The 13,192-nt window shown below is 40.7% G+C and overlaps 1 protein-coding gene across 1 annotated transcript in view; it reads right to left on the bottom strand.

Annotated features, from left to right (window-relative positions):
- LOC132535639 (vomeronasal type-2 receptor 116-like) overlaps nt 1–12,168 on the bottom strand; it is a 37,171-nt gene extending 25,003 nt beyond the window's left edge. Inside the window, exon 1 of the mRNA XM_060182253.1 lies at nt 12,017–12,168. Coding sequence (XP_060038236.1) covers nt 12,017–12,168 — 152 coding nt within the window. The remainder of the gene's footprint in view (nt 1–12,016) is intronic.
- Nucleotides 12,169–13,192: the final 1,024 nt, after the last annotated feature.

The following is a 13,192-nucleotide window of genomic DNA, read 5'->3' as shown; positions in this document are numbered from 1 at the left end:
GAAATTGAAAGGAGAGCAGAGAGAAAGAGGGATAGAGACAGAGTAAAACTTGTAACACTGCTTTATTACTTCTGAAGCTTTCCATTTGCTAGTGGGAACTAAGGGCTTAAACCTAGGTCCTTGTGCACTGTAATGTGAGCATTTAGCTAGGTACACCACCACTGGGCCCATGAAATATTTATTTTCTATTAATTAGATATGAGAGAGTTTCATCTGAGGCAGAAAAAAGAAAAAAATGATTCAGACTATCACTCTGTTGTATGCAGTGCTTTGGGTTGAACTAGAAATGCCAGACACGAAAGTTTCAGTGCCCTACGATTCAGCTGTTTCCCCCATCTCTGATTTCTTTTTTTGTTTTTAATTTTTATTTATTTATTTTTATATGTATTTATTTTCCCTTTTGTTGCCCTTGTTGTTTTTTCATTGTTGTTGTAGTTATTACTGCTGTTGTTATTGATGTCATCAATGTTGGATAGGACAGAGAGAAATGGAGAGAGGAGGGGAAGACAGAGAGGGGGAGAGAAAGACAGATACCTGCAGACCTGCTTCACCACCTGTGATTCCCCTGCAGGTGGGGAGCCGGGGGCTCGAACTAGGATCCTTATGCCTGTCCTTGTGCTTTGCGCCACATCACTAACCCACTGCACTACCACCCAACTCCCCCCTCTAATTTCAGATCTTAACATGTCACATTTTTCTTGTTCATACATTGTTGTCCAAGGAAATTGGGAATCATCAATACTACAATTTAAGGCTGATATCCAGCAGGCGTGTGGAGCATTAAGATTGTTCCCTAATGTAAAATTTACCACAGTTTTCAAGGTGGATAGTAAATTAAACTTGCCTGGCCACTACCATGCTTCCACAAAAGAGTAAATACAGAATTCCAGAGAGGATGGCTATCGTCCAGTAGCATCATGATCCAGCTCTGTGAAAGGGAGACAACAAAAGCAACAACCAAAGGAGCTACACAAACCATTAATACATATAATAAGCCGGGCCCCTGCGGTAGCGCAGTGGTTTAAGCACTCATGGCGCAAAGCTCAAGGACCAGTGTAAAGATCTCGGTCTGAGCCTCCGACTCCCCCCCTGCAGGGGGGTGGCTTCACAGGTGGTGAAGCAGGTCTACAGGTGTCTATCTTTCTCTCCCAACTCTCTGTTTCCCCCTCCTCTCTCCATTTCTCTGTGTCCTATCCAACAGCAATGACAGCAATAACAACAATAACACTAACAACAACATTAATAACAAGGGCAACAAAAGGGGGAAAATAACCTCTAGGAGCAGTGGATTCATAGTACAGGCACTGAGTAGTATTTATATTGCAGGCCCTATGCAATAAACCTGGAGACAATAAATAAATAAATAAATAAATAATAAGCCATGAAACACAGAAAGCCCATAAATAAAAAATCCCAAAGAATACTAGAGCTGAGATAAAGCCAGTTTACAACTGTAGAAGACTCTGAGGTCGGGGGCGGGTTCAGATCCTGGAATACAATGGCCGAGGAGAACATAGATGATAGGTTGGATTGTTTTACTGAAAACTGAGAAATGTTCCACATGTACAGACTACTGTGTTTTACTCTTAACTGTAAACCATTACTTCCTCCAATAAATAAAAACAAAATAAACAAGAATAACAAAGCAGCTTACAGGCACAGATCCCTACCTCAAAAGTTTCTGAGTGAAACAGAAGGATGACTACAGGAGGATCTTTATCACAGGCCAAAGTTGAAAAACAAGATCAAAAGAGAAAACACTCAGCAGAACTTGGACTAGAGTCAGTGTATCACCTCATAGTAAAAGACTCTGGGGTGGATGGGTGGGTGGGGAGAGAAAGATTCAAGTCCTGGAACAGGATGACAAAGGACCTAGTTTGCAGGTCCATATGTGACTATACATTGTGTTGCTCTCTGTTTGCATGAATGATTACCTCAACCTTCCCCCCCACCCTGAGCAATGGGTTATATCTGCTTGCCTTTACTCTTCCAATAAACGAGATGCCCCTCTGAGGCCTCTCCCAGAGCTGGTTGAGTCTGGTGTGGCTTCTTCCTCTCCACACGTCACCCCCAACATGTAGAGTCACCCCAGGACTCCCAGGGCGCAGCTCTGACTCTTAGCTGCCAGTGGCCAGGGAGGCAGGCAGAGCACATGGAGTGACCCCCCACACACACACAGTCTTGGATAGGAAGGACTAACATTGTCTCAGTGACCATCCTGCCAAGGATTTAATGCCATCCTCATGACAAAAGTTACAAAGATTTTTTCTGGAACCAAAATAATCCCCAGGATTGCCACAGAAATAGTAAGAGATAGGAAGAAGACCAAAGATATTATTATTAAACCATCTGGCCTCAACCTACACTACAGAGCCACTGTAATAAAAATGGCCTAGTACTGCAACCAAAACAGACACACAGACCAGTGAAACAAAATTGAAGACCCAGAAATAGCCCCCCTCACACACATCTACAGATTGTTGGTATGCTTCTAGTTCTGCTTCTGGGATCCCTTCTGTTACATTGCTTGACACTGTGGTCTATTTACATTGTCATTCTGTTACATTGGTTTGGTCTCACTCCCCCCGGCCTCTGGGAGACTGTGTTTAGTCTTTGCCTTTTCATGCTTCTCCCTTCTCCCCGTCCTCTGTCCTACATACTTCCTTGGTTCCTGACTCTGCTGCTGGAGGAGAAGGATGCAAGACAGATTTGGGTTGTGATTAGTTTAGATTAGTTTTTTGAATCACTCACTCATGAATAAAGAAATACTGCTTCTCTTCTCAGCCTTATGTCCCTGGTTGTCTGTCTACCACTGCGAAGCTAGCCAGCCTACTGATGCCCCGAACTCTTACAACATATGGCAACCAACTTGTGGCCTGACCTGCCCATCCCCCAGATAAGTGAAGAATTTTGGCTACTTATCCACTATGGGTTGCTTTTCTGCTTGTGAAGAGGTTTCCAAAGGCCTCTGCCCCTTCTTCATGAGACTGTTTCTCTGTTTCTGGAACATTTAAGTCTGGGCCACACTCTGGTTTCCGCCTGGTGCCCGCCTGCAAAAACCTGCAGGGTGAGGGGCGGGGCTGGGAGACTGGCTGCTGTAGCCTCAGGAGCCAGGAGCAGGGTGGCGAGAATAGTGGGCAGGGCTGCAGCCCATCGTGGCCGCCACCCCAGGGCGCCTCAGCCTACGCCTTCTGCACAGCTGGCCCACCCGCCCTCCTGCTATGCATTTGGGGCATATCACGGACCAACCGGGAACCGCAGGCTCCCTGCTGGGACTGGGCCCCCTAGCCGAGATCCCCAGCTTGGCTCTGAAGGCAGAGGAGCTAAAATAAACAGCCGCTGGACAACACACCCCCCAAACAACTAAGACAGTACAGATCTAAATTTGTGTTTAAAATGACATGTCTTCATAACAAAAGTTTTTCTCCTTCTGTATTGAAGACCATGTTTATGTGTGTGTTTGAAGTTTGGTAAACATTGACTTTAAGGTTAGAAATGTAACTTTAAGGCTACATTCTTACCAGGCAAAGTTAAATGAAAAAGGTTTTCAACATAATTCTCATAAAAGTAAAATTAACTTACATTTAAACTCTGAGGTAAAAATTAGTTAAAAATCAATATATTTTAACTAAGTTGGTCTAAAAAACCTGCGCACACCTAGGGTGTGTCTTCATCTTGTATGGGTGTAACAAAGGGTAAAAAAAAATAAGACGTTGTTGATATGTGAAGCTCTCAAATACCTTCTCAATTAGAAACAGTGGATTGCACAATGGTTATGCTAATGAGTCTCATGTCTGAGGCTCTAGCAGTGGTTCTTTGCCTTACCACATATTATTACACTTAAATTGGTTATGCAGACTTAAAATGAAATGAAAAAGACCTTCCAAATTTATAAAGATGCTTAAACCAATTATGATAAGCTAGTTATCAATTGTGGTAAACATCTAACCTGCTACAAGTTTTGTTTCATAAGTAAGTGAATTACAGCTGTCAAGTTCTCTACAGAAAAGCGGAATTCCATTGACTGACCTCCTCATACAACAATTCACCCCCTGGCAATTCTTCAGTGAACATCTTCTTTAGACTGGCATGTCCTTCAGACTTACTGATACACAACTCTACAGTGGCTTCCCTTTATGCTGCTGGGTTTCTCAAAGACTGACTTGGGATTTTATAGGCCATACCCTCCCCCCTTGCTAGGTAATGTCCACAGAGGCAGAAAACACCCGTCAAGGCAAGAAAAGCCCACAGGGGCAGGAAATGTTCTTTAGCTGATACGCCTTTCCCACAGAGGCAAGAAATGCCCCCCTCAGGCCTTCCCTTGGCATCACACTGGTTCTTGTTGCTTGCTTACTTGTTCCTCCAAGTTTGTGCCAGTTTTTTTTTTTTTTTTTGAAAATGCCTGTACGATACAGGTTTCTGTTCACACAACACTCCTGATAATATGGTCAATTAGTTAAAAAGAAAAGGGGGAATTGTTGGTATGATTCTAGTTCTGCTTCTGGGATCCATTCTGTTACATTGCTTGACATTGTGGTCTATTTACATGGTCATTCTGTTACATTGGTTTGGTCTCACTCCAAACCAATGGGAGACTGTGTTTAGTCTTTGCCTTTTCATGCTTCTCCCTTCTCCCTGTCCCCTGTCCTACATACTTCCTTGGTTCCTGACTCTGCTGCTGGAGGAGAAGGGTGCAAGACAGAATTTGGTTGTGATTAGTTTAGATTAGTTTTTTGAATCGTTCATTCATGAATAAAGTAATACTGCTTCTCCTCTCAACCTTGTGTCCCTGGTCGTCTGTCTACCACCGCAAAGCTAGCTGGCCTACTGGTGTCCTGAACTCCGACAATAGCAGACAACTATTTTTTCACAAGTGGGCTAGACCATTAAATGGTCTATTGCCTATTGCCTATTGTTACTGCAGCAAAACAAAATTCATAAAAAAATTGAACCCTTAAGAACTACTCTTGAGGGGCTCTGTGGTGGTGCATCTGGTTGTGTGCACATGTTACAATGCACAAGGATCCACGTTTGAGCCCCTGGTTTCCCCTGCAGGGAGAAAGCTTTTCAAATGGTGAAGCAGGGCTGCAGTCGTCTCTCTGTCACTTTTCCTCACTATTTCCCACTTCCCTCTTGATTTCTGACTGTCTCTACCCAAAAAATAAAGATAATAAAAATCACAAAAATGTGAAAACCAGTCTTGTTTAAAAACACTAAAAGAATGAATACACTATCACAAGCTTAGAGCGAACAATTGTACGTTATATCACACACACTCACATAAACAATAAATCACTGGGATCAATTAGGAATACCAAAGGAGACCACCTGGGACTGAAACAGGCCAGGACTAGAACAACTTCAGGAACCCACCAGTTCATTGGTGAGTGAAAACACGTGTGGCTGGTGGACAGAGAGGAGCCTCGGGAGAGAATGGGTGGCTGGTAACAGTCCTGCAGTTTATCAGTTCAGGCACCAGCTCAAGTCTGTATCACCAACATGGGGATGGCTGAGCAGAGGAGAGGACTTCCCTGGGATCACCAAGTGCAACTCTGAGTCTCCATTGCTACTGCTCTCATAGCCTAGAACAGAGGAAGGGAGGCCCTGGGCTGAAACCAGGGGACAGAGAACCAGCCAGGAAACTCAGAAGAAGATCTATACCTCAGTGGCATAGTGGTGGCACTGCGAAAGTCTCTTTGCATAACAACTAGATTATCTCTGTCACACCCTGATTTATCTCTTGGTCAGGAGTCAGTGATTAACTAAGAAGCCTACTTATAGTTTAAAAGCCCTTTGGCTCCCATAGCCTACAGGGAAGAAAAAGCGCAAAAGAGGCTTTTTAGCCACTGAGCTCCAAATCAGGGATTTAAATACTATTGAAACAACTGTCAATTTCCAAAACTGTGAACCCTTTAACTACCTTACTTAAACACAAGTCAATCCAGGCAATAGTAATCAGTAATTTGAAAAGTACTGAGAGAGGGACCTCATAGCATAATATATAAAATGGTTAAACCAACAAGAAGAAATATTGGAGAAATGAACTAGGATGAGAGTCCAGCTAAAAATGCCACAAAAGGTGAAGCACAAAATAATGCAGTCAACATCCAATCACTAGTTTAGGAAATAATCACTGGAGTGAATAAAGAGTTTGAAAGAATTGTCACCAGAAATGCAAAAACAAAAATTAGACTCTGGAAGAAAACACTAATTATCTGAAGGTTATTAGAGAACTGAAAGCTGAAATAGCTTAGCTAAGAATATAAGTAGCTGAACAACCTAAAACAGTAACAGAACAGGCTAACGAAATAGATGAACTCCAGAAAACAAGAGGACAGAGAGAATAGAATCAATGAGGCTGAAGACAGAATTAGCAAGATTGAGGACAAATTAGAGACAACTAAAAAATAAGTAAGAGATCTCAAAAAGAGATTATGAGGCACTGTAAACAACAACGGAGACCTAGAGGGTGACTTCAAAAGAAACAATATACACATTATTGGCTTACCAGGGGAAGAAAGAGTGGGAGGGGATAAAAGCAATCTTTAGGCCATAATAGCTGAAAAGTTCTCTAGTCTAGACAACGTCAAAGATGAAAGTTCAAAGAGGACATAGGGTCCCAAACAGAATTAATTCAGACTTAAAGACACCAAGACACATCGTATTTAGAATGGAAAGGAATAGGATAAATAATGGATCCTGAAGGTTGCAAGTGAAAAACAAAGAATCACCTATAGAGGAAAACCCATAATATTAGCAGCAGACTTCTCCACACAAACACTACAGGCCAGAAGAGAATGGCAAGATATCTACTGAGTGCTCAATGAGAAAGGCTTTCAACCAAGAATACTGTATATTGATAGACCATCACTCAGACTATATGGAGGCACAAATACCTTCTCAGATAAGCAATAGTTTAAGAAATCAACTATCACCAAGAAGATAAGCAATAGTTGAAGAAATCTACTATCACCCTGAAAGAAGTTCTGAAAGGACTCCTATAAATAGTCAACCATAAATATGCCATATATCAGAACACTCTAAAACTCTACAAGAATGGCATTAAAATATCTTCAATCTTTGATATCAATCAATGTCAATGGCCTGAATTCACCTATTAAAAGACACAGAGTAGGTAGATGGATCAGAAAACACAACGCAACAATATGCTGTTTACAGGAATCCCACCTAATTCATCAAGACAAACACAGACTTGAAGTGAAAGGATGAAAAGCTATCATAGAATCTAATGGCCCACAAAAAAGGGGCAGGAACAGCTATTCTCATATCTGACTCTATAGACTTTAAAATAGATAAATTTAAAAGAGAGGAATGGACACTATCTAATGCTCAGTGAATCAGTCAATCAAGAGGACTTAACAATTATTAACATCTATGCACCCAATGAGAAGCCATCAAAATACATCAAATATCTACTGCACGAGTTACAACAATATATTAACAGCAACACAGTCATATTAGGGGACTTCAAAACCCCACCCTCTCAACATGAGAGATCATCCAGGCAGAAAATCAATAAAGACATAAGTCAGCTAAATGAGGAGATATATAAACTAGAACTATGGTACATTTTCAGAGTCATTCATCCCAAGAAATTGGAATACACATTATACTCAAGTCCACATGGGTCATTATCAAGGAAAAACCATATGTTAGGCCACAAAGATAGCATCAGCAAAATCAAGAGCATTGAAATCATCCCAAACATATTCTCAGACCACAGTGGAATTAATCTAACACTAAAAAATCAAAAAAAGATTAATAATAGTCCCCAAATGTGGAAGCTCAACAGTACACTCCTTAGCAAATATTGGGTCAAAGAGGAAATCAAGGAAAAATCAAAATGTTTTGAGAGTTCACTGAAAATGAAGACACAAGCTATCAAATTATTTGGGACACAGCTAAGGCAATACTGAGAGGGAAGTTCATAGCCATACAAGCACACATTAGGAAACAAGAAAAGCATAAATAAAGAGCCTGGTTGCACATCTTAAAGACGAAGAAGAAGAAGAAGAAGAAGAAGAAGAAGAAGAAGAAGAAGAAGAAGAAGAAGAAGAAGAAGAAGGAGAAGGAGAAGGAGAAGGAGAAGGAGAAGGAGAAGGAGAAGGAGGAGAAGAAGAAGAAGAAGAAGAAGAAGAAGAAGAAGAAGAAGAAGAAGAAGAAGAAGAAGAAGAAGAAGAAGAAGAAGAAAGGAACCCGAAAACGACCAGAAGGACAGAATCACTAAAGATAGGGCAGAAATCAATAACATTGAAAATAAGAAAACCATACAAAAGATCAACAAAAGTAAATATTGGTTCTTTGAAAGAGTGAAAAAAATTTACCAAACTTTAGCTAGACTCACAAAACAAAAAAGAGAGAAGACCCAAATAAATTGGACAGTAAGTGAAAGAGGAGATATCACAACAGACACCGCAGTAATTCAAATTATCATGCGAGGCTTCTAAGAACAACTATATGCCACCAAGCTAGAGAACCTGGAAAAAAGAACGATTTCCTAGATACCTACCAACTTCCAAAACTAAGAAGAAGTAAATAACATGAACAGGCCCATCACAGCAAATGAAATTGAAGCAGTTATCAAAAAATCTTCCCCAAAATAAAAGTCCTGGATCAGATGGTTTGAAAAATGTATTCTATAAAACCTTCAAATAAGAACTAATACCTCAAGTTTTAAAAGTCTTCCAGAAGTGTTGGGGTTATGTGTAAACTTGATAGACCTTAGGGAGATCTCCCCCCATCCTTGGAAGGAGGTCTGAGAAGATAACGTCTTGTGAGTCTCTCTCAACCAAGGTGAGCAAAAAGGAGAAACCATCTCCCAGACTTAGTTATTTACTTTTTGATTCTCAAGCCCACAGAAACCCCAATACTTCTCCCCATTAAATGCATGCCACATGGCCACCTACTTTAAGATTCACTTAATCAAAGTTCACCTTACCTTCTGATCACAGAGGAGAATACACCTTATCACACACTCCATTATACACCTCAGACCCCAGACAAGAGAAATTCCAAACTATATGGCCTTTTGATATTCATCTTCTCTCTGTCTCACCCTACTGGTTTAACCCCTATGATTCTCTCAAATACCTTTGGATAATTAAGTTGCTTGCGTCATGGAGAATAACTCATCAATTCCTGTCATACTAGCCCCTTACCATAAGGGCAAGCTGATCTTTAAGAAACCTGTAATTTCTGACATATTTCAATAATTCCCTTTGCTTGATTTTCTATTTAACTTATGTCTACCTGCTAATAAATGAGATCTGAGCACGCTGCAGATCTCCCCGGTGTCTTTACTTCATGTAGACCAGTGCGTGAGTGAGAAAGAATCTGTCCATTACCTTTATCCTGGAGATCACCCCACCAGAGACCCCGACACAGACAGTTGAGGACACTGGAATACTCCCTTCCAGCTTCTATGAAGCCAACATCACTTTGATACCAAAAGCAGACAGGAACACAACCAAAAAAGAAAACTACAGATCAATATCTCAGACGAACTTAGTTGCTAAAATATTGAACAAAACTCTAGCTAAGCAGATACAGCAGTATATTAGAAAGATTGTTCATTATGACCAAATGGGGTTTATCCCAGGCATGCAAGGTTGGTTTAATATATGTAAATCAATCAACGTGATCCACCACATCTATAAAATCAAGACCAAACACCACATGGTCATATCAATAGATGCGGAGAAAGCTTTTAACTAATACAACAACCCTTCTTCATCCAAACAGTACAAAAAATGGGAATAGATATAAAATTCCTCAATATAGTGGAGTCTATATGTAGCAAAACTACAGCCAACATCATACTCAATGGTGAAAAACTGGAAGCATTTCCTCTGAGAATAGGTACTAGACAGGGATGCCCACTATCACCATTATTATTCAAAATAGTGTTGGAATTTCATGACATAACTATCAGGCAGGAGCAAGGAATTAAAGGGATAGAGATTGGAAGACAAGAAGTCAAACTCTCCCTATTTGTAGATGACATGAGAATATACGTAGAAAAACCTAAGGAATCCAGCAAGAAGCTTTTGGAAATCATCAGGCAATACAGTAAGGTGTTAGGCTACAATATTAACATTCAAAAGTCAGTGGCATTCCTCTATGCAAACACTAAGTTAGAAGTAGCTGAAATCCAGAAGTCAATTCCTTTTATTATAACACCAAAAACAATAAAATATCTAAGAATAAACCTAACCAAAGAAGTGAAAAACTTGTATACTGAAAATTATGAGTCACTACTCAAGGAAATTGAAAAAGACACAAAGATGTGGAAAGATATTCCATGTTCATAGTTTGGCAGAATTAACATCATCAAAATGGATATACTACCCAAAGCCATCTACAAATTTAATGCTATCCCTATCAAGAACCCAAACACATTTTTTAGGAGAATAGAAAAAAATGCTACAAATGTTTATTTGCAACCAGAAAAGACCTAGAATTGCCAAAACAATCTTGAGAAGAAAGAACAGAACCGGATGTATCACACTCCCAGATCTCAAATTGTATATTAGGGCCATTGTCAACAAAACTGCTTGGTTCTGGAACATGAATAGACACACTGACAAGTGGAATAGAACTGAGAGCCCGGAACTAAGCCCCCACACCTATGGACATCTAATCTTTGACAAAGGTGCCCAGACTATTAAATGGGGAACGCAGAGTCTCTTCAACAAATGGTGTTGGAAAAAATGGGTTGAAACATGCAGAACAATGAAACTGAACCACTATATTTTACTAAATACAAAAGTAAATTCCAAGTGGATCAAGGACTTGGATGTTAGACTGCAAACTCTCTGATACTTAGAGGAAAATATTGGCAGAACTCTTTTCTGCATAAATTTTAAAGACATCTTCAATGAAATGAATCCAATTACAAAGAAGACTAAGACAAGCATAAACCTATGGACTACATCAAATTAAAAAGCTTTCTCACAGCTAAAAAAACTACTACACAAACCAAGAGACCCCTCACAGAATGGAAGGTCTTTACATGCCATATATAAGACAAGAGGCTAATAAAGAACTTGCAAATCTCAATAACAAGAAAATGGGGGAAGGACATGGACAGAATATTCACCACAGAAGAGATCCAAAAGGCTGAGAAACACATGAAAAAATGCTCCAAGTCTCTGATTATCAGAGAAATGCAAATAAAGACGACAATGAGATACCTTTTTACTCCTGTGAGAATGTCATACATCAGAAAGGTAACAGCAGCAAATGATGGAGAGGTTGTGGAGTCAAAGAAACCATACTACACTGCTGGTGGGAATGTAAATTGGTCCAGGCTCTGTGGAGAACAGTCTGGAGAACGCTCAGAAGGCTAGAAGTGGACCTACCCTATGATCCTGCAATTCCTCTCCCGGGGATATATCCTAAGGAACCCAACACTCCCATCCAAAAAGGTATGTGTACACATATGTTCTTGGCAACACAATTTGTAATAGCCAAAACCTGGAAGCAACCCAGGTGTCCAACAACAGATGAGTGGCTGAGCAAGCATAATACACACACACACACACACACACACACACACACACACACACACACACACACACACACACACACACACACACAATGGAATACTATTCAGCTATAAAAAATAGTGTCTTCACCGATACGGCAAATCTTGGATGGACCTTGAGAAATTCATGTTAAGTGAAATAAGTTGGAAACAAAAGGATGAATATGGGATGATTTCACTCTCAGGCTGAAGTTGAAAAATAAGATCAGAAAAGAAAACACAAGAAGAACCTGAACTGGAATTGGCATATTGCAAAAAAGTAAAAGACTCTGGGGTGGCTGGGTGGGGAGAATACAGGTCCAAGAAAGATGACAGAGGACCTAGTGGGGGTTGTATTGTTACATGGAAAACTGGGAAATGTTATGCATGTACAAACTATTGTATTTACTGTTGAAGGTAAAACATTAATTTCCCAATAAAGAAATTAAAAAAAAATAATAAATCACTTACTTGCTGGGTGACATTCGGATTGGCTTGTTCAGCCAATAGAATTTCTGTGACTCTAGTTGCATATTCAGGGAGTAGAGAGGGAAGAATCCACCCAATATCCAGTCCCCATCCCTGTCAACACTAGGCTTCAGAGGGCAGTGAGAAATGTCCATCTTGCAAAGAACAGGAAAAGATTGAAGGAAAAGAAACAGACAGATCACATAGGATGGCATGACACTGTCTGTTAGTGAAGGTTCAAAGGTTTGCATCTCTGCTGAGCTGCTGATGGCAGCACAGATCCAGTGTTGTTCCGTCTTAAACTCATGGAATCAATAGGGCAAGAGCCAGACTAATGCCCAGGACAAAGGCAGGACTAGGAGCAGCGCCAAGTTTAGGATGCAGGTACTTTCCTGGGAGTCACAGTACAGAGACTTCAGCCCCTGTGATTCTTTGTTCAAACAGCTTTCAGTGTCCCTTCCTTTTAACAGCTTCACTGCAGTGCTTTGAAGGAGCTCTGGGATCCTTCTGCCCTGGGGCTCTGCACCTGCCCCTCTCTGTTCATCACAGTGGAAAACATTGGGTCAAAACATGTTTGGATTCTCTTCCCTTGACAAACAGGATGTCATCAGGCTCAGTGACCACAAGGTCCCAGGGGCCTTTCTGCCCTGAGGCGAGAGGCTCTGCAATCTCGTTTGTGCCAGTCCCTGCAAGGAGCCAGGGGGGTATTGTGGCTACAGAACAGAGCTCTGAGCATCTGCAGGGTCAGAAAGGTCAGGGTGTTAATCCAACTTTAGCCCCTCTACCTTAATTCATATGATGTTTTATGGAAGTCATTTATCCTGTACCATAACAGGAGAAAATTGCTATACCCAGTGTCATGGATTTTCAATTATCTGCAATGTCAAAATGGGTGTCATGGTTAGGAAATAAAAACAACAGGAAATTGCAGTGCAGGAAAGAGTAGAAGTTTTCCTCTCTTCTGCCTCTTTGTTGTAAGAAAAGCAATTAAAGCCAAGGACTCACTCAGAGAGCGTATCAGGGTTAAACAATAGTTTTTTTACTTATGTTTAGATGCCATAGAAAGATCACACAATTCATACAACACACAGTCAAACCCGACAACCCTCACCTTACTTAACAACACAGGTAAGGCTCAGGAAGTGGTCACCATCTGCTGTGTTGCCTGAAGAGGCCCTT

This window comes from Erinaceus europaeus, chromosome 23, assembly GCF_950295315.1.
Source record: "Erinaceus europaeus chromosome 23, mEriEur2.1, whole genome shotgun sequence".
NCBI lineage: Eukaryota > Metazoa > Chordata > Mammalia > Eulipotyphla > Erinaceidae > Erinaceus > Erinaceus europaeus.
The sequence above is the reverse complement of the archived record's forward strand: the minus strand, read 5'-3'. Positions and strand labels throughout refer to the sequence as shown.